Genomic DNA, 19,707 nt, shown 5'->3' with positions numbered 1-19,707 from the left:
TGCCGCTCAGCGACGCCTTCCTGCTGCGGTTCCTGCGCGCCCGCGACTTCGACCTGGAGCTGGCCTGGCGGGTAAGCGGCCCTCCCCGGGGACCCGCTGCCGCGGCCGGACGGCTGCGGTCCTGGGAAACCCGCGCCCGCCCTTCCAGGGTCCTTGGGTCTTGGAAGCGGAAAACCTAGAAGGAGCTGGAGCGCTTCGGGGTGATGGCCCGTGTGGCCCCAGACACTGGAACCCTGCTCTGGATGAGTCTCCCGGACCTATCCAGTTTGGGGCGAACGCCTTTCCTCTCCCCGGCGCGAGGCCGGTGGTGTAAACCCGCGGGGGAACCGGGATCGATCACAGTGTCGCGCATCACTCCACGTGTGGCCGGGAATACGCAGGTGCCCGTCCAACTGAAGCCAAAATCTAGCGAAAGAGAGCCATCGATAATAGTACTGGACGTGCCAGGACGGTACAGCCGTCGGTGTATTGCGAGTGGAAAGGTGTGGGATGTGGAGGCTCTGTGTTTCCAGGTCGAGAGAAGGGGTGGTGGGAAGAGGGGAATCGAAAAGAGAGATGTAGCCTTGAGTTCTGTCACTTTGGGGTCAGCATCCTTTTCTGTTAAATAGTGGTGAGAAAGCCTACCACACTGACTGATTTCGAGAACTGAACGTGAGCCAGTTTAGCAGAACAACACGTTTCCAGCACAGAGCCTGACACAGAGTAAGCCGCCAGCAGTTGAACCTGATCTAGCCCTTGTGCCAAGTGGGTTGCTCAATGTCAGGTTGCGAGGTGGGAGGCAGGGGAGGTAACATGTCTGAGTATGAGTGTTTTGCCGTCGTCGTTAACTGATTTTTAAAACATGTTTTTAATATTTATTTGGGGCGCCTGGGTGACTCGGTTGAGCATCCGACTTCGGCTCAGGTGATGATGTCATGGTTTGTGGGTTCGAGCCCCGTGTCGGGCTCTGTGCCCACAAACAGCCCAGAGCCTGGAGCCTGTGTTCAGATTCTCTGTCTCCCTCTCTCTCTCTGACCCTCCCCTGCTCATGCTCTGCCTCTCTGTCTCTCAAAAATAAATAAATGTTAAAAATTTTTAAAAATATATATTTAATGCTTATTTATTTTTGAGAGAGAGCCCAAGCGGGGGAGGGGCAGAGACAGCGGGAGACACAGAATCCCAAGCAGGCTCCAGGCTCTGAGCTGTCAGCACAGAGCCTGATGTGGGGAATCGAACTCTCTAACCCTGAGATCATGACCTGAGCAGAAATCAGAAGCCCAGCCGACTGAGTCACCTAGGCGCCCTGTCATTAACTGATTTTAACGGAAAAAGAAAAGAGCATCGATGATTTTTAAAAAAATCCGTAAATAGTAAAAAGTGCAAAGTAAGTTTCTAAAAGTAACTTTCTAAAGGAGAAAAGTTCCCCAACCAAAACCTTCATTTTGTTGGTCGTTTACCCAGAAGCAGTTACTGTGATGTTTCTCTTTCTAGATCTAGTCTGAACTCACACAGCATAGGTATATGTTTTCATTTGACTTTTTTTTTTTTTTTACATAATGTATCATAGAGATCAGCCTATTTCAGCATGTGTGCATACAACTATACAACTTCTCCTTTTGGAGAGCTGTGTCCTGTTCCACTCTAAGAATTAATTCCATTAAAATGTATTAACCTGTCCCCTGTTATTGGACATAGGCGTTGTCATTAATGCTATTCATTCCTTCAGTGATTATTTTTTGAACTACAATGTGCCTGGCAGGGTACAAAATGCAGTAAACAAGACAATGGGGTTTCTTCTGTCACCAACTGGATTTTGTAGTATGTCTTTATACATCTGTCTTTGTGCAAAGACACGAATATATCCTTAAAGATAGATTCAGCCAGTACAGGTGTTGGATGAAGTAAGAGGTGCATTTTCAATGCTGATGAATGTAACCAAGGTCCTTCAAAGTGTTTGCACTAATTGTATCACTTTTATACTACAAAATGGTGACCTTTTCTTCATATGGTCACCCACACTGTACTATCAAACATTATGACCTGTGTCAGCCTGCTTGGTGAGGCATGGGTTCTCATTATCATATGCATCTTTTTAAATTATAAGTGAGGTTCATCATGTTTCATATATTTAAAAATTTTAAATTATTTTCCAGTTAACTGCCTGTTTTTACCATTTGTTAATTTTCTTCCATTTTGTCCATGTGAAATATACATGTAATTTTTTTATTCATAAAATTCTTTGTGTGATTAACAAAAAATAAGCCAGTTTGTTGTCTTTGGACATTGTACTATTTTTCTGGGCAGAGTTTAAACATTTCTATGTAATCAAATATATCAATTAGAATGTTCTTTGATTGTTTCTAGGTCTTATAAGCTCTTCTCTCCACATTTTTCTATAGTTATTTATTTATTTTTAGTTTTTTTAATGTTTATTTATTTTTGAAGGAGAGAGACAGATCATGAGCGGGAGATGGGCAGAGAGAGAGGGAGACACAAAATCTGAAGCAGGCTCCAGGCTCTGAGCTGTCAGCACACAGCCTGATGCGGGGCTCGAACTCACAACTGAGCTGAAGTCAGATACTCAACTGACTGAGCCACCCAGCCACCCCTAAAGTTATTTATGACTTCTCTTTTTAAGGTTGGAATTGCTAATCTACTGGGATTTATTTTGATGTTAGGAGTGAAATAAGAATCTGACTTTAATTTTGTCAGATGGCTACTCAGGTATCCCAACGTCATGAGCAATGAACTAATATTTATTCAGCAACTACTAAATATAAAGACAACCTGAGGACCTGAGAAGAGTACGTTTAGATGAGGCATTAAACATATAAGTGTGTAGAGGTTACTACTTATAAAAAAGCGAATGATTTACTGATTTCATTTTAGTTGCTTTTTAAAAGTAATGCCTAAACAAAAGAAGAAATAAAATTTACCCCCAACCTCTGTTATATATACTATTTTTTGTATTCTTTATTTTCCTGAATTGTTTTCATTGCACCAGGTCCTTAAGGAATTGGCTAGCCAGACTGTGTCTAAATCATTGGATTGGGATCAAGTCTCTGTCTGCGTACTCTTTGCCTCACTTTTCTGCCAACTGGAAAGGAAAGGAAAAGGCTTAGAGTGTGAAACTATTTTTTTTTTTCACTTTCCACCGTAAGAGCAGCTAATTCAACTCAAACTCCCTTATTTATGATATAAAAGCCCTATGTTTTTAGTATAAGAAGAAAACTTTATAAGTCCCTCAGTTACAATGAAACTAGTAACCAGGTTCTAGAAGTAACTAGAAGTAACTAGTCCAAAATCTTTTATTAAGTGGGGGAGCAGGGATCTGACCTTGGGTTGAAGTTTGCAGAGCCTGCGTCACAAGCACACTGCACTTGACCCTTCTGTTTAAAACAATGAATTTAAAACCACCAATTGTTAACCTTTGCCTGTTCTACGTATTCTTGTGAACTGCTGCCTTTTACAAGTGACTAGTTCAGTTCCTTATATTTTTGCTCCAAGTGGCAAGTTTTTATCCTTTAAATATTTCTATGGTTTTCCCAAAGTCTTTAAAGCTTTCAAAATCCATTGACTTTCACTGCTAATTTCCCTTTAAATGTAGCTTCTTTTGTAAAATTTATCATAACACATGTCAGTTTTAGCAACTCTGCTCCTGACAGTTACTGCCTTTAAGCAAATGTGCGACTTCTCTAAGCTTCAGTTTTCTTATCAGTAAAATGGGGTAACAGGAGTTACCTTTCAGGATGGTTGTGGTAAGGGATTGAAATGATGCCACTAAACCCCATCAGAGCTGCACCAACATAGTTGTTATTTTGTTTGAAAGTACATGAAAAATGTAAGACGAAACATACTCAATTACAAAGTATAGTTAATGAAAATAAACCATAATTTTATTTATTTATTTATTTGTTCCTAATTGTGGTACAAAACAGGTGCCTTCTAATAATGAATATTCACTTGCTTCCAGTTTTCTGTTGATGTGGACTTTTGATGATTTGTTGGAATTTTGATGATTTGGTGGAATTGCTCAGTAGCAGTTTGCGTTATTTACATAAACTTATTTACGTCAGCCAGGGTTCTGAATTAATTTATCAATGGAAAAGTAATAATCAAAGATCCGAGTTTAGATATTTCACTTTGGAACTAACAGATCCCTTGACAACTTCTATGATTCCAGGGGAAAGTAAGATCATTCTTTTATAAAGGTACTGATACGCTGTGTGTATCTAGTGTTTTCCTGGAATTAGAATTAAAAGGACTATTTTTATATCAGAGGAAACTGTCAAAGTAATGAGCATCCTAACGTGCTTTTAACCTTTGATCTGGTGCGCCCTGAGACAGGAAGAGGAACAGAAACTCATAGAGTAGAATGAATATAGCAGAATCTACAATGTACCTTTTGTTCTTTCTGCTTTTGGAAGTTGCTATTTAGGTCACCAATTATTTCGTTGTTGGCTAATTTATGGGCTTTTTTCGTTCTTACCTCTCAGTTTCATTTAACTCATAGCAACTCTCTTTTTTTAAAAACAATTCGGAAAAGTGTATTAAATGAAGAAATGAGAGGGAGAAAGATGGAAATAAAGTTAGAAAGACAACATCCGTGAGAGAGAGAAAGGAGCGAGGGGCAGGCGGCACCCAACTTCTCCCTGCCATCTGTGCATCCTGGTGTCGCCTCTCCAGTATGCCGTCAGTCCAACCAGCTTTTCTCGTTCTTCCGCTATTTCCAGTCATTACGTTGCCCAAGGGTTAGAATTTCCCCTTCTACTTGGTTTTTGAATTTGTATTTGTAGTTTCTTCTTCAGATCATAACTACTTTGTGATCACACCTGTTATGTTTATTCCAATGACTCTCAAATACGGAATCTGTCCCTTCCTTTCATCTGAACCTCAGTTCCCCATTGCTAGTAGACCTCTTAAAACTCAAAACAAACATGCAAAACTTGCAAAAACTTGCAAAACTTGAGAACACTGAAAATCGCGAAGAGGAAAATGGAATAATCACAAATTTCAAATGCATAATTTTATTTTAGTACTCTCCACTAATAATATCTGTATTACTTGTAAATGCAGAGTAACCATTACTGGTGGGTTTTTTTTTTTAAATACAAAGAAAACAAGATTCCTTCATACTTTGCCAAGACTTACTATCCAGGCATACCATTCCACTCTGAAGGCAAACCACTGTTAAAACGTTGATTTGGGGGGCACCTGGGTGGCTCAGTCAGTTAAGCATCCAGCTCCGGCTCAGGTCCTGATCTTAAGGTTCATGGGTTAGATCCCTGTGTTGTGACGGCTCTGTAGTGACAGCTCAGAGCCTGGAACCTGTCTTTGGATTCTGTGTGTGTGTCTCTCTCTCTCTGTCCCTGCCCCACTCATGCTCAAAAATAACTAACATTAAAAAAATTTTTAATGTCAATTTTTGTTGGTTTTCTGTTGGTAGAAAATATAGTAATGGTATAGAGATGTATCTTTGTATCTTTGATTTAGCTCTTTCTTTATAGGAAAGAAAATGAAACCAAAAATCCTAATAATCTTTAATATAAACCTGCACTAAGATACTTGGATGAGCAATATAAATCCAAATAACTGTCCCAATTATCACAACAGCAGTGGTAACTAGCACTCATTATGCGCGTGTATGATTTACATTTAACCCTGTGAGGCAGACATGAAGGAAACAAGACTCAAGGAGTTGAAGATTTACCCAAGATCACACAGACAATAAATGGTAGAGTTAAGGTTTTTCTGAAGCAGCAGCCTGGGAATTTAACTTTTCACTGCCTAGCACGGCTTGTATGATGCCGTTGTTACTGACGGGTCAGCTCCAGGGAGCGCAGGCATTTCACGCTGTTCACTGCTCTGATTCAGTATTTGGAACATTGTAGACGCTCCCAAAATATTTGTAGGGCGAATTTGTTTGGTTTCTCTTCTTCTTTGTTGCAGTTATCTGTTGCTGAGTAACAAATCGCTCCCAAATTTAGTGGCTCAAACCACCACCATTTATTTGTCTGTGATTCTCTAATTCGGGCAGGGCTGCATGGGGCCGCCTCTGCCCCACATTGCATCAGATGGGAACTTGGCTGAGATCAGACTAAGATGAGCTCTGGTTCTCCAGCGTCTCTCTCCACACAGACTTAATGACTTGGTAATCTGAGTCTTTTTAATTTTTTTTAAATGTTTCATTTATTTTTGATACAGAGAGAGACAGAGCATGAGAGGGGGAGGCGCAGAGAGAGAAGGAGACACAGAACCGGAAACAGGCTCCAGGTTCTGAGCTAGCTGTCAGCACAGAGCCTGACGCGGGGCTCGAACCCACGAACGTGAGATCTGACCTGAGCCGAGGTCGGAGGCTTAACCGACTGAGCCACCCAGGCACCCCATCTTTTTAATTTTTTAAATATTTATTTATTTATTTTTGAGAGAAAGGCAGAGCACAAGTGGGGAAGGAGCAGAGAGAGAGAGGGAAACACAGAATCCGAAGTAGGCTCCTGACTCTGAGCTGCCAGCACAGAGCCCAACACGGGGCTCAAACTCACTAGGCAAGCCATGAGATAATGGCCTAAGCCGAAGTCGGATGCTTAATGGACTGAGCCACCCAGGCGCCCCTTAGTAATCTTATTCTTAGGTGGTGTAATGATCCCAAAAAGCAAACACAGAAAGTCCCAGACTTCCTAAACAGTGTCACTTCTGCCAAAGCAAGACATGAGGCCACATGAACAGACGCTTCTCTAAAGAAGACATCCACATGGCCAACAGACATATGAAATGATGCTCAACCTCACTCATCATGAGGGAAATACAAATGAAAACCACAATGAGATACCACCTCACACCTGTCAGAATGACTGACATGAACAACTCAGGCAACAACAGATGTTGGCGAGATGCAGAGAAAGAGGATCTCTTTAGCACTGCTGGGGGGAATGCACACTGGTGCAGCCACTCCTGAAAACAGGATGGAGGGTCCTCAAAACACTGAAAATAGAACTACCCTAGGACCCAGCAATTGCACTACTAGGTATTTATCCAAGGGTTACAGGTGTGCTGTTTCAAAGGGTCACACGTACCCCAATATTTATAGCAGCGCTATCAACACTAGCCAAAGTATGCAGAGAGCCCAAGTGTCCATCGATGGACGAATGGATAAAGAAGATGCAGTATAGATACACATGGAGTATTACTTGGCAATCAAAAAGAATGAAATCTTGCCATTTGCAACTACGTGGATTGAACTAGAGGGTATTTTGCTAGGTGAAATTAGTCAGAGAAAGACAAATATCATATAACTTCACTCATATGAGGACTTTAAGATACAAAACAGATAAACCTAAGGGAAGGGAAGCAAAAATAATAGAAAAGCAGGGAGGGGGGAACATAAGAGACTCTTAAATATGGAGAACAAACAGAGGGTTACTGGAGGGGTTGTGGGAGGAGGGAGGCGCTGAATGAGTGAGGGGCATTGAGGACTACTCCTGAAATCATTGTTGCACTATATGCTAACCAACTTGGAGGTAAATTTAAAAAATAATAAATAAATGAATAAATAAAGATGTCAGGCCAGGCCAGATTCAGGGAGGAGGAATCAAATGGATCCCACCTCAGATCGGACAAGCTGCATGTGTAGATGGGGAGGGGAGGGACTGCAGCCGTCTCTGGAGACTGCTGGCCATAGGAGACGGATGAAAATTACTCAGCTTTGAAGTTGTGATGAAGTCTTCTCACCTGAGATCCTTGATGAAGGGAACGTCAATTTTTACAGCTAAAAAAATAATACACCAGATTAAAATCCTGACGCACGGGATGGAAAGGGCCCTCTATAATGCCAAGGCTTTGCTACCGTTTTTGTGAAGTGCTTACCAGGTATGTTATCCGCAGACAACTTTTATTTTATTTTTCAGTTACTGAAAAACTATTATAAGTGGAGGGCAGAATGTCCAGAAATAAGTGCAGATCTACGCCCTAGAAGTATCCTTGGCCTTTTGAAGGCCGGTTACCTTGGAGTCCTGAGAGCCAGAGACCCCACCGGCAGCAAAGTTCTTATTTACAGAATCGGTAAGTCATACATCGTCCTTTTTATTTTCTTCTTTTTTTCCCCTTGACTGCCCTATTGAAAGCTTTAATGAGTCTATATTGAAGAATTTAGCTTTTTAGGTCTTCACTTAGGTTTAATTTAGAGTTTAATGTCACTCAAACATAATAAAACTGGTGATTGTGAGAAAATTAAAAACCTATGAAAACCTTACTTCCATTCTTCCACAGAGTAAACTGTATAAAATAAGAGAGAAAGGAAACAGAGTAGAGAAATAGGGGGGGAAGGTGAAAAATATCAAAGTAAAGGGTTTAAAAAGTAGTAGGAAACCCAAACAAGACTTCCGAACCATAACAACGCAACGTCCGTGAGAGCGTGGACTTTGTCTGCTCACTGCGTCCCAAACACTGAAGCCAGGAGGGGTACATGGCTGGGATTTATTAACCACTGCTCCAGTGAGTGGACGGTTTGTGGGTTAACACCCAGGGCTGAGGAGACAGGGGCTCCCTACAGGGGCTCCCTCTCTGGGGTGGGGGTACGTCCAGTGGGAAAAGACCTTTCCTGGGCGGTTGGAAGACATTGTGTCCCACATGCCGCTCTTCACCGTTAGGCTTGTCCCAACTCCCCCCTCTTCACCGTTAGGCTTTCCTAGTGTTTTCTGTAGGTTGGTGACTGCCCCCTCCTTAGACGTGTGTGTGGTTAAAAATGGTGCATAACAGAGGACTCACAGGGCCCCCAGCATCCTCTCATGGCCCAGTAGGAAGGACAAAGATAACCAATATTTCACGAGGAGAATCTCATTAATTATAATCTTACAAAAGCTTTTACATCTGTAAATATTCTAGGGAAGTTTAAAATATTTATAGATTTGCTTTTCCTGCCTGATGATAAATAATATGCCTGCCTGTAACTCAACTCTTTATGATCTTGCAAGAAGACACTGCATTTAATTCTTTAGGGTATCCGAAGGTGGAGTAGAATGAATCGGTTCTGGGCTCCAGCTTCTGTGTCAAACATACCTGGGTCATCGTGAAGTTGCTGTCGGTAAAACAGACTTCGCAATGTCTGTCCTGTCCTTTTGTTGCCCCCCCTCCAGTGTTCTAGGAAGACCCATGAAGTTCCCCAAGTTATTTAGGGATAGAGCTGCCAGAGTTAACATAGTATCCTATCAAGTAAACATACATTTGATGAAACTATGGTATGTCCAGTTTGCATCTGAATTTCAGATAAACAACAAATAATTTTTTAGTATGCATGGGGCACATTACATTAGCAATTATATCCTGTTTATCTGAAATCCAGTGTTAATAGGCTGTCTTATATTTTATCTGGCAATGCTACTTAGAGGTCCCAGGAAATAAAACTGAAACCTGCAGGTGTCCTGGTTCTGTACTGCCTGGCTGGAGAGTTGTTTTTTTTTTTTTGTTTTTTTTTTTTTGGTTTTTTTTTTTTGAGTTTGTTCATAAATTCCCTAGGGGCAAGTTAAGAAGTAAAAATGACACTTTGAAAGTAAAAAGCAAATGTACTACTTTGATCATAAATATCTTAACATTGGGGTAACCTGGCTGGCTCAGTCAGTGGAGTCTGTGATTCTTGATCTCAGGGTTTAAGTCTGAGCCCCACACTGGGTGCAGAGATCACTTAAAAATAAAATCTTTAGGGGCACCTGAGTGGCTCAGTCAGTTGAGTGTCTGACTCTTGATTTCAGATAGAGCTGTCAGGTTTTGTGTTGACAGCTTGGAACCTGCTTGGAATGCTTTCTCTCCTTCTCTCTCTGTCCCTCCCCTGCTCACACATACACACTCTCTCAAAATAAAGAAACTTAAAAAAATTAAAAATAAAGTCTTTATAAGTAAGTACATACATACATACATACATACGTACATACCTTAACAGTAAATCAATAGTCTTCTATTGCTTAGGGAGAGTTTCTTGTGGTACATTAATAGTTAAGTGTATTACTTAACTAAAAAAGTGATTTTAAAGTCAAGAAAACATGTAGGTTAGTGATGGTCAGAGCAGAAAGGCATGTAGCAAATTTCCTGTGTGTTATGGAGAATGTTATTCTAGGGGGAAAAGGAGAATTGAAAAAAGTTTAGGAGTAAAATGAAAGAATAGAATAAAGATTTACAAATTTCCTCAATTTAACTGAATTAATGGGCGGAACTGAGAGAGGAAATCTGCGGTGGAGGTTTTTGGACATTAGCATAACCACCTTTGCCTCGATGCCATCTCTGCAGGAAGAGCTGTGGCGAAAACGCATGCAGCCTTTTTCTCCAGTCCCGTCAGGGCTATACAAGGTGAAACTCAGTGTTTGCCATTAGCCCACAAGCCAAAGGATATAATTTTATGCTTTTGAGACACACGACTATACTGCAGTAACAAAAATACAATTAGCAGTGAGTACTGAGTCTTGACTATGGCGTAGTGCTCAGGAATACAAGGTCTCCAGCATGCTGGCCAGGTTGGAGTTCCAGCCCTACTCCTTTCTAGATTCATGGGAAGCTGTACCCGTAACCCCATGCCACCTGTCAAATAGGCAATTAAAACCCATCTCACAGGGTTGCTGCGAGCATTAAGCCTTGTAACATATGGGGAATGTAACTAGAACATAACCTGACATGTAATAAGCACTCAATCAATATTAGATAGATGCTGAAAAAGGAATGAGAAATCTAAGGCACGTTTTTCTTTTCCCTTAAGGAAGCTTGGAGTCTAGATCAGTGCCATCCAGTGGAACTTTCTATAATTATGAAATTGTTCTGCAATAGCCACAAGACACATGTGACCACTGAGCACTTGAACGTGGCTTTTGCAACTAAGAAACCAATTTTAGTTTTATCTAATGGTAATTAATTTAGGTTTAAATAGCCACACGTGGCTAATGGCTACCATATTGGACAGCACAGGTCTAGACGACTATGTTGGTGAGCTCGGAAACTTAGGTCAGCTACTATTTTCTTAACTGCAGACTTTCAATCTTTCTGCGCCTATTTTGTACCACAGTAGCTTTCTGCCAATGTCTGAAGTAGTATGTTATATTTGAGCTGGGTTATCCGTGAATTGATTATTCACATTTTTACCAGGCAGCTGAGGCTCCTAAAAAGCAAAGGGCAATCCTATTGTGCCTTACTGGGAATACTTCCGATTGTCTGTTCTCTCTCTATATATCTTGAAATTTCTCTTTGCTAGTAGACACTCCCCATCAACACTTACATCTGTTGAGGATCAGCCATCCAAAACAAAGTGAAAGCGCCTCCGTCCCACAAGACCTCCTGCCTGCACCTCCGCCATCTCCCCACTCCTGGCTCTCAGCCAAACATCTTAAATCAGTGATGTCACCATCTGTCTTTTCTCACAGTTTTTTTCACAATTCCTCTCAATCCACCCTGGCCTAATTTCACTTCCACCGCTGAGCTGAAATGGCCTTAACAAATCATCAGTGACCTTCCTTTCACCAAATCTAATGGACATGTTCAGTTCTGTCTTACTTGGTCTCGACACACTGCAGACCACTGCCTCTTACTTGAGAAACACCCTTTCCCTGGCTTTTCTGATGCCACATTCTCCTGACGTCTTCCCGACTTAACTCCTTCTAAGACTCCTTTGCTGGTACCACCTGTTCTATGGGCCTTTAAATTCTGAAATTCCTTAGGGTATAGGCCTCAGCTTCCTGTTCTGAAGCTACTTTCTACAGAGACCTAAGACAATCCCTATTGTAGACTGTCTTACCCCACCGTCTCCTGTGCCCAGGGACCCATCCGACCTGTTTCTTGTTCCATCTGTATCCAGCTGGATGTCTCCCAGTCACCGCTTTTACATGTCCAAAACTCCTTGTGAGCTTTACCTCCCAAACGCTTCTCTTCCACTGTTTCCTATCTCAGTAAACAGTACCACCATTCTGCCCATTTGTCCAAGCCAGAGACTGGTATTTTGAAATGTTACCATTACTTCTCCTGAGTCCACTTGTTTTGTTAGACACTCCATGGAACTTTCAATATGAAGACGTGTTTTTTTCAGCATTGGAACATTTTTCTCTACTGTTACTCCTCTTTCCTTTCTTTCCTATTTTCTGCATTTTTTTTACCTTCCAGAACCCTAATTAGTTGGATGTTGAAACTTCTGCTAGCTGCATATCTCTAGCTGCATGAGTCTTTTGATACATATCAGTTCTTGGCTCTTTTCAGAGAATTCCTCATAGTGGTATTCCAAACCCATTATCTACTCATTGGCTGTGTCTTTTCTGCTACTTGTCATTTCAGCTGAGATTTGCTTGAATTATCATCTTTTTGTTTCCAAGATCTCCGCTGACTCTTTCAAATAATAATCTGTCCTGGCACGCCTGAGTGGTTCAGTTGGTTAGGCATCTGACTCTTGGATTTGGCTCGGGTCACAATCTCATGGTACGTGGGTCTGAGCCCTGCATCTTGCTCTGCACTGTCGGTTCCACTGCTTGGGATTCTCTCTCTCTCTCCCTCTCTCTCTGACCCTTCCCTGCTTGCACACTCTCTCTCTCTCTCAAAATCAATAAACTCAAATAATAATCTTTTCTTCTAATAGCCTACATTTTTCTTCTTCCCCCTTTACTGAAACTATTTTGCTTCTTTTTAATGTCTCTTGCTTTATTAACTGTTTCCTTGGGTTTTAGTGCCTTTATCTATAGAGTGTGGTTCCATTCTTCCTAGAATGTGTATATTTAAAAAAATCTTATTATACTCAGTGGCTGCATATCTTCTCTGGAGATCACCTGTGTACCTGTCTGCCACTGCCATCTCTGCTTGCCCTGGCCTGCCCAGGGATGGTGGGGGAGGGAGGAGACAAGAATGTCAGTTATTCTTCTTAGTTGTTTCCCCCAGGTGTGGGCAGCTACAGGAGTACTTCCCTGTTTCTTTTCCAAAGCCCACACGTACCGTCCTGGCCTGTTCAGACATGCCGGCTCCGTGCTGTGGCCACGGAGGGGTGTCTGAGGCATCAGCCTGCCAGTCTGCCCTTCACACATTTCCCCTAGCAGCCTCTTTGGCTACTACAGGGCCCTGGTTACTCCTCAGAATCCCTTATCATCCAAAAGCTTTTCTCATGCCGATCATCTCTGAGCCTGGAGCACACGCGGGGGCATTCCTGTCTTCAGCCAGAGCCCTCTCCTGCATGGTGTGGGTGTAGTTCCGTCTGGCAATCACCTCCAGCCTGCGTCCGTTCTCTTTTCCCCTGTGCTTTACAAATCTGTTCTTTGCTAGGGATCCGAGGGTGGAAGGAGAAGCAGGAACATGTTTTTGGACCACCGATTTGATCTATTATTCAATCCATGATCTTGGTACATGTTTTTACTTCTACTGATCTTTTGCATCTTGAAAGATTTGGTTTCCCTTTGTAAGTCTTCCTGAGTTTTAAACTATGCTGAGATAATGCCATTTAAATTTTTTTTTTTCTAGCACAATGGGACCCAAAAGTTTTCACAGCTTATGATGTTTTTCGTGTAAGTCTAATCACATCCGAGCTTATTGTACAGGAGGTAGAAACGCAACGGAATGGCATCAAGGCGGTCTTTGATCTAGAAGGCTGGCAGTTCGCTCATGCTTTTCAAATTACCCCGTCTGTAGCCAAGAAGATTGCTGCTGTCCTTACAGTAAGTGTATATTTTTACTCTTTGGGATAATAGTTCCAAATAATAGATTTAAATTTAGTTGCATATTAGACAAAGCAAAGGGATAGTACATTTATTAGAAAATTAAATAAAAATTTTTAAATTACATAATTCAGTGACACAAAGAGGAAGTAAAGGGTGATTAATTCATAAAATAAAAACTGTTGCAGGAAGCCAAAAATACATTCAAAATTAACAACCACAGAATGTATACATTTAAATAGCAATGTGGTAATTTTTTCTTTCTGTTATTAAATTTTTCTTCCTAAATTAAAAGATTGAAAACAATATTTATAGTGATGGTACAATAAAAACATTCTTGGGAGGTATAAATTGACATAGTTCTTTCAGAAATCAAAAGGTTTTTAAGTTGGCCATCGTCTTTGACCCAGGAGTACTACTTTTGGGAGAGCCAAGGAGTAATCTTTAATGCTGTAAAGACTGTGTATACTGCTGCCAGGTACTCTGTTAAGTGTCTCAAGTGCATTACCATTTAGAGGCCAAACAAGCCTCTGGCCATTGTTTTCCCATTTTTCAGATGAGTTAACCAGATTAATTAATCAGAGAGTTGACATAGCAATGCCCAAGCAGACACATTTTGTCGGTAGTGAAGCAAGAATTCCAGTTCAGGGCATCTGAATGTAAGTGTGCTTATTGCCTTATGTAAATGAAGATGGTTACTGTAGCATCAATTTTTGTAGATGAAAATTAGAAACAGCTTTTTTGTCCAGTAATAGGAAAATGGTTACTTAAATTATGGTACATCCATTTAATAGATTATTGCAATGATATTAAAACTCCTGTATTAAAAAATTTTATTCTGTCAATGAAACAAAAGAGGTGTGAATTATTTAGAGACTGCATTGGCAATTATGTTTAAAATAAAGTTATTCATAACAGAACCTGGAAGGAAAAGCTCTAAATTGATAACACATCTCTAAAAGCTATGCATAGGGGAAAAAAAGAATTTTTTATGACAGGAACTTGGGGAGAGTTGGGGAGAGAAATCTCTACACTAACAACACATTTTGGGTAGGAAAACTATTGGTGAAGTGTTTTTTCTTTATTCTTAACTTTCTAAATAAACCTGGGTTAAAAGTTTAAAAGTGTGTGTTTATTATTTTTTCAACTTCTATGAAACTTTAATTTTTGTCTCAAAATAAAAATAGGGGAAGATGGTTAACTATAAATATCTGAATGACTGGCTGGTTCCTTGAAAGAACTTTTATACGTGATTGGGGAAGATATTTTCTGTGTCTAACAAAAGATGTAGATGTTTCTTAACATACATTGCTAAGCTGTAAAAACCTGTTTTAGAGAGTTTCCTTACTCTAGTGACTGTGAACGGTAAAGCAGGCTATTGTATTGATGGAATAAATAATTCTGAACATAAAATCCCACTTTAAGTACTGTGCTGGGCACAGCAAGTGTTCAAAGAAGCGACTGCTCAATGGGAATAGATATTAATTTATGCTTTGTTATTAACATTTTTTTATTTTCAAAAGGATTCCTTTCCATTAAAAGTTCGTGGTATCCATTTGATCAATGAGCCAATAATTTTCCACGCTGTCTTTTCCATGATTAAACCATTCCTGACTGAAAAAATTAAGGAACGGGTGAGTAAAACATATTCAACCACTATTCTGTACCAGACATTCCAATCCTTTTTTATTTAAGGATTGCATTTTTACCTCCTCTCTCCTCCTCACAATTAACCCAATGTTTCCTAGTATTTGTCTAACAGGCCAACTGCTTTTGTAAATTAAAATTCCCTTTTAATTTTGAAAAGTCAAGTTAGTGAGAGTGGAGAAACTGAGCCTCTCATTCACAGCTTGCTAATGGGAGAGCAAAATGGTAGATTCCCGCTTTGAGGGCAGTGTGGTAATAGTTGTCAAAATGGCGGTCCTTCACTTCCGGGGTTGTATACCACAGATACACCACCACATCAACAAAATTAGGTATACGGGAGGATTCACTGCCGCAAAAGACTGGCGATCACCAAGTGTTCATTCGTCACCAGGGCACTGGTTAAATAAACAGACACATCGACCCAATGGAATACGACATAATTTGCAGGATGTATTGTAAAAGGAAATAGGAAAATGAAGAATAGTCTTTATAGTATGCTGCCTTTTGTATAAAAAGGGGAGAAATCAGAATCTCTAATTAAAAGGATATCCAAGAAAGCAACCTAAATGGTTACCTGTATGTAGCAGAGCAGAGGTGTGGATGGGGTGGATGAGGCGCGAGTAGGGACCAGGGCATCTGTGTATCTTTTATCTTGTTTTAACAGTCCAACCATATGAATGTATCATCTGTGCAAATAAAATATAAATGTATTTAAATTAGACATGCATAACTGAAAACTACGGTACCCAAAAGTATGTGACTTAATGTCATTTTAGTTAAAGCAAAAAGATTTTTTTTCCACCTATCCTGTGGAGGCTTATCTGAAGTGACTTTCTAATGCCTTTAAGGATTTTTCCAAATATTAAAAATAAAATCTGAGTTCCCAAGAAAGGCAATCACTCTACTACATGAATCTGTAAAGGATAATTTGTAGAGGTTATCCAGTAGGAATTTCTGTCTGTCTTCAAGAAGAACCACACTTATGAAGACAGCCGCTTTCCATTCTAGTATTTTTAGAAAAGTCAATTTTGGAGTGTTCATTGTTGTATCTCTTCAGTGTAGCTTGATCATTGCTGACCACCTTCCATTTAACTCTAAAATATCTAAAAGTAAGTATTTCTATTTTGGGCTATATGCTGGACAAACAAAAGCAAAAATAACAATAAACTCAACCTAGCAGATAGGAGAATATGAGCATAAAAGAAAGAAAAATTTAAAAATGAGAAGGAAGGGGGAGCATTTCAATGAAGGTTAATGGGCATGAAATTGACTTGCCAATATAAGAGCAGTGGGGACCCAATGCAGCCATTCTCCCCCCTTTCAACATTTTGGCAACATCCTATGGATGTTCTTATTTGCCGCTTCCTGAGGAGACAGGAGAATTTCTTTTAAATTAGCTGATGCTATTTTAAACATTCCAGAAGAAACCAAGAAGAGGGGCTCCGATGTTCCTGAGTACAGGAGACTTGTTTTATTCTTCTAATGACAGATGAACATGTTACCCTAGCAGATGGAAAAGGGGTACTTTGTTTTTTGCAACATGTGCTAAAGGTTGTAAGTTTTTATTTTAACTTTGTGGCATTATATGATCCATTTTTATGGTTTAAATATTTGAAAATTTAAGGTTCTCAACCATCATAATTGTCTCTTCATTCTAGACTAGCCAAGAATATCCATTAATTGTATCACATGAATTATTCCCCGCATACATAGCTGTGTGTGTGGATACATGCTTTTATTTCATATGAACTAACACGAAGTAGTACATTTTTATCATCTATAAAAGTCTCAGGATGTTAGATATTTTGAGTCACATGTACATTAGGGAACAGAATGTATAATAATTTTAATTAGAGTTTTAAATTTTTTTTAGAAGTTTATTTACTTGAGGGCAGGAGGAAAGAGGGAGGAGCAAAGAGAGAAAGGGAGAGAGAATTCCAAGCAGGCTCTGTGCTGACAGCATGGATTTCATGATTGGTGAGATCATGACCTGAGCTGAAGTCAAGAGTCACATGCTTAAGTGACAGAGCAGCTCAGGTGCCCCTAAAAATCTATTTTTGAAAGAGGATAGAATATCTTTTTATAAATCTTGTATTATAAGAATACCAATATGTGTAAAAATCAGTAAGATGATTAGACTTATAAGTAGAGAAATATAGGGAATACATGTTCTCCTATCTTGAAAGTCATTAGAGTGCTTTATTTTATGGTACTGATTTTACATTAGAAATGCATCTAATAAACTGAGAAGCTGGGGCATATCTTCTCAAACATTTTGGCTATTTCAGATTCATATGCATGGGAACAATTACAAACAAAGCTTACATCAGCATTTCCCAGACATTCTTCCTCTGGAATATGGTGGTACAGAATTCTCCATGGAGGACATTTGTCAGGAGTGGACAAATTTTATAATGAAGTCTGAAAATTATCTCAGCAGCATTTCACAGATCAATCAATGAGAAGGAGTTATTTCATGTGAATGACTTCTTAATTAAAAATACATGAGTGAGATCCTGCCTGGTTACATGAATGAAAGAAAAATAATCTTTTTAAACTAATTAATGCTTGTCTGATTGATCTTCTAAGGTGTAAAACTCTTCCCACATGAGCAACATGGGTATTTGGAAAACTGCTTTTTAAATGCATTTTGTTCATCTTTCGGATACTTAAATGTTAGCAAATCTTAAAAGTATAGAAGAGATTCCTGATTTTTGTATTTGAAAGTTATCTCTAAAAGTAGCTACTATTCATGTTCACCTTTGTATGTTTCTGAAGAGCTTCATTTTAAACAAGCTATTTGACTACATTGGTTTAGTAAGAAATGTACAAACAGTCCAGGAAAAAGAAGTATTAGTACAAATCAACTGATAATAAAAATCAATCAACATCCATTTTCGGTAGGTGTCAGATTAGATTATAATTCAGATTAAAGTCTGACTACAGTTTTACAGAGTTACTTCTGTGGGCCAGCGGGACAGTTTATCTCAGGGAAGTTCTACGTGTTTGCACAATAGACACTTTTGATTGAAGAGCCTAGATACTATAAACTATTGTATGTAGCATCTAGAGGTCTCTATGAAATTACTCAGGCTGATACAATTGATAATCAAAAATAATTCAGGAAATCTTTCAGGCATAGCTGATGGCTTCTTAATAACTATGCATTTTCAAACAAATCAAGAATGTAATTTTGACTTTGGTGTTTAGTTATCTTACCAAGATTACATAGAGAATTAGAAATGAATAATATTTAGTAGTCATACGTGGACTCTTTTTAATTGAACAATAACACAACTACACAAAGAAAAGGAAATGTTTACATTTTAAAAATCACTGTCAGCTACACCTGGAACTTTTTAGATTACATATGAAATAATTTAACTTTTACTATATATCAAAATATTCTTGCCAAATTTTATAATTAATATTTACTTTAAAAAACCAGTGGTTAAAAATGTGCTATTTATATTATAGCTTGTATCATAGAATATTTCATTTATTAAGAGAGATCCAATGTCAATATAGCTTTCAATTTATGACACTTTTATAATGTTTCATAAATTTTTAAATTTTAAGTTTAAAAGAAAAAAACACAGGGTGCAAATTTGTTAAACATTTGTTCAGCTTAGTTGGGTCTCAACTTTGATTATACAATAGTATCTTTGTGAAAGGATATATGAAGGGTATTTTTCTTTATAAGAAAATATTCTAATCGGGTGAGCTGATAATTGTGATTCTCTGTACATATGTCTTTGAAAAAGTTGAGAGCAACTGCAAATGTTCTTTAAAGAACACATATTGACTTAACATTGGGAAGCTAACTTTACATTATAATTTTTATTAAAAAATTAGATCATGTCTGTTTTCTAAAAAATTATAAAGTCTTCCTTACAAATCATATAATTCTTGAAATTGTATACTTAAAAAATAATAGCAGAATAAAACTGTTGAAAAACCATAAACCATAACAACAACAAAATGCTCTGGTTTACCCAACTTTTATTTTTCTGTCAAGGAGGTTTATATCTGGTTCCACTTTATTTATGTTCGGGTACTTAAAACACTTACTCATGACTCTGTGCAGGAATGATTACTTTAGCATGTGAATAAAGGATAATATTTAAAAATATTGTTAAATGTGATTCACTGGTGATGTTATTAACAGTAAATGGAATTAAAATATGTCAATCAGTACAATTGCATTTCATGATGGACTTTGACATATTTTTTTAAATGTAACAATTTACTGAAGAACATTAAAAGAACAAAGCAAAATGAGCAGGCAATTTTATAAGGTGGCAGGACAAGTAACTAACAAATTGTCTATATTACTAAATTACTGTATATTACTTTGCTGTAATTGCACCAGAAGTGCCTTTTACAAGGTTAACTCTCACTTAGGCTCATTATGTTACTGAGC

At 39.0% G+C, this 19,707-nt stretch overlaps 1 protein-coding gene across 1 annotated transcript; it reads left to right on the top strand.

The window, feature by feature from the left end:
* Positions 1–2: 2 nt before the first annotated feature.
* TTPA (alpha tocopherol transfer protein) lies at positions 3–17,796 on the top strand (the record flags this gene model as incomplete). Its single annotated transcript, XM_029923290.1, has 5 exons — positions 3–71; positions 7,884–8,037; positions 13,444–13,637; positions 15,161–15,271; positions 17,573–17,796. Coding segments are annotated over 5 exons (702 nt in total), but the record flags the coding sequence as incomplete, so codon positions are not given.
* Between the last annotated feature and the right edge of the window lie 1,911 nt (positions 17,797–19,707).

The sequence above is a fragment of the Suricata suricatta genome, chromosome 15 (genome assembly GCF_006229205.1).
Source record: "Suricata suricatta isolate VVHF042 chromosome 15, meerkat_22Aug2017_6uvM2_HiC, whole genome shotgun sequence".
In the NCBI taxonomy this organism is placed as follows: Eukaryota; Metazoa; Chordata; class Mammalia; order Carnivora; family Herpestidae; genus Suricata; species Suricata suricatta.
The sequence above is the reverse complement of the archived record's forward strand: the minus strand, read 5'-3'. Positions and strand labels throughout refer to the sequence as shown.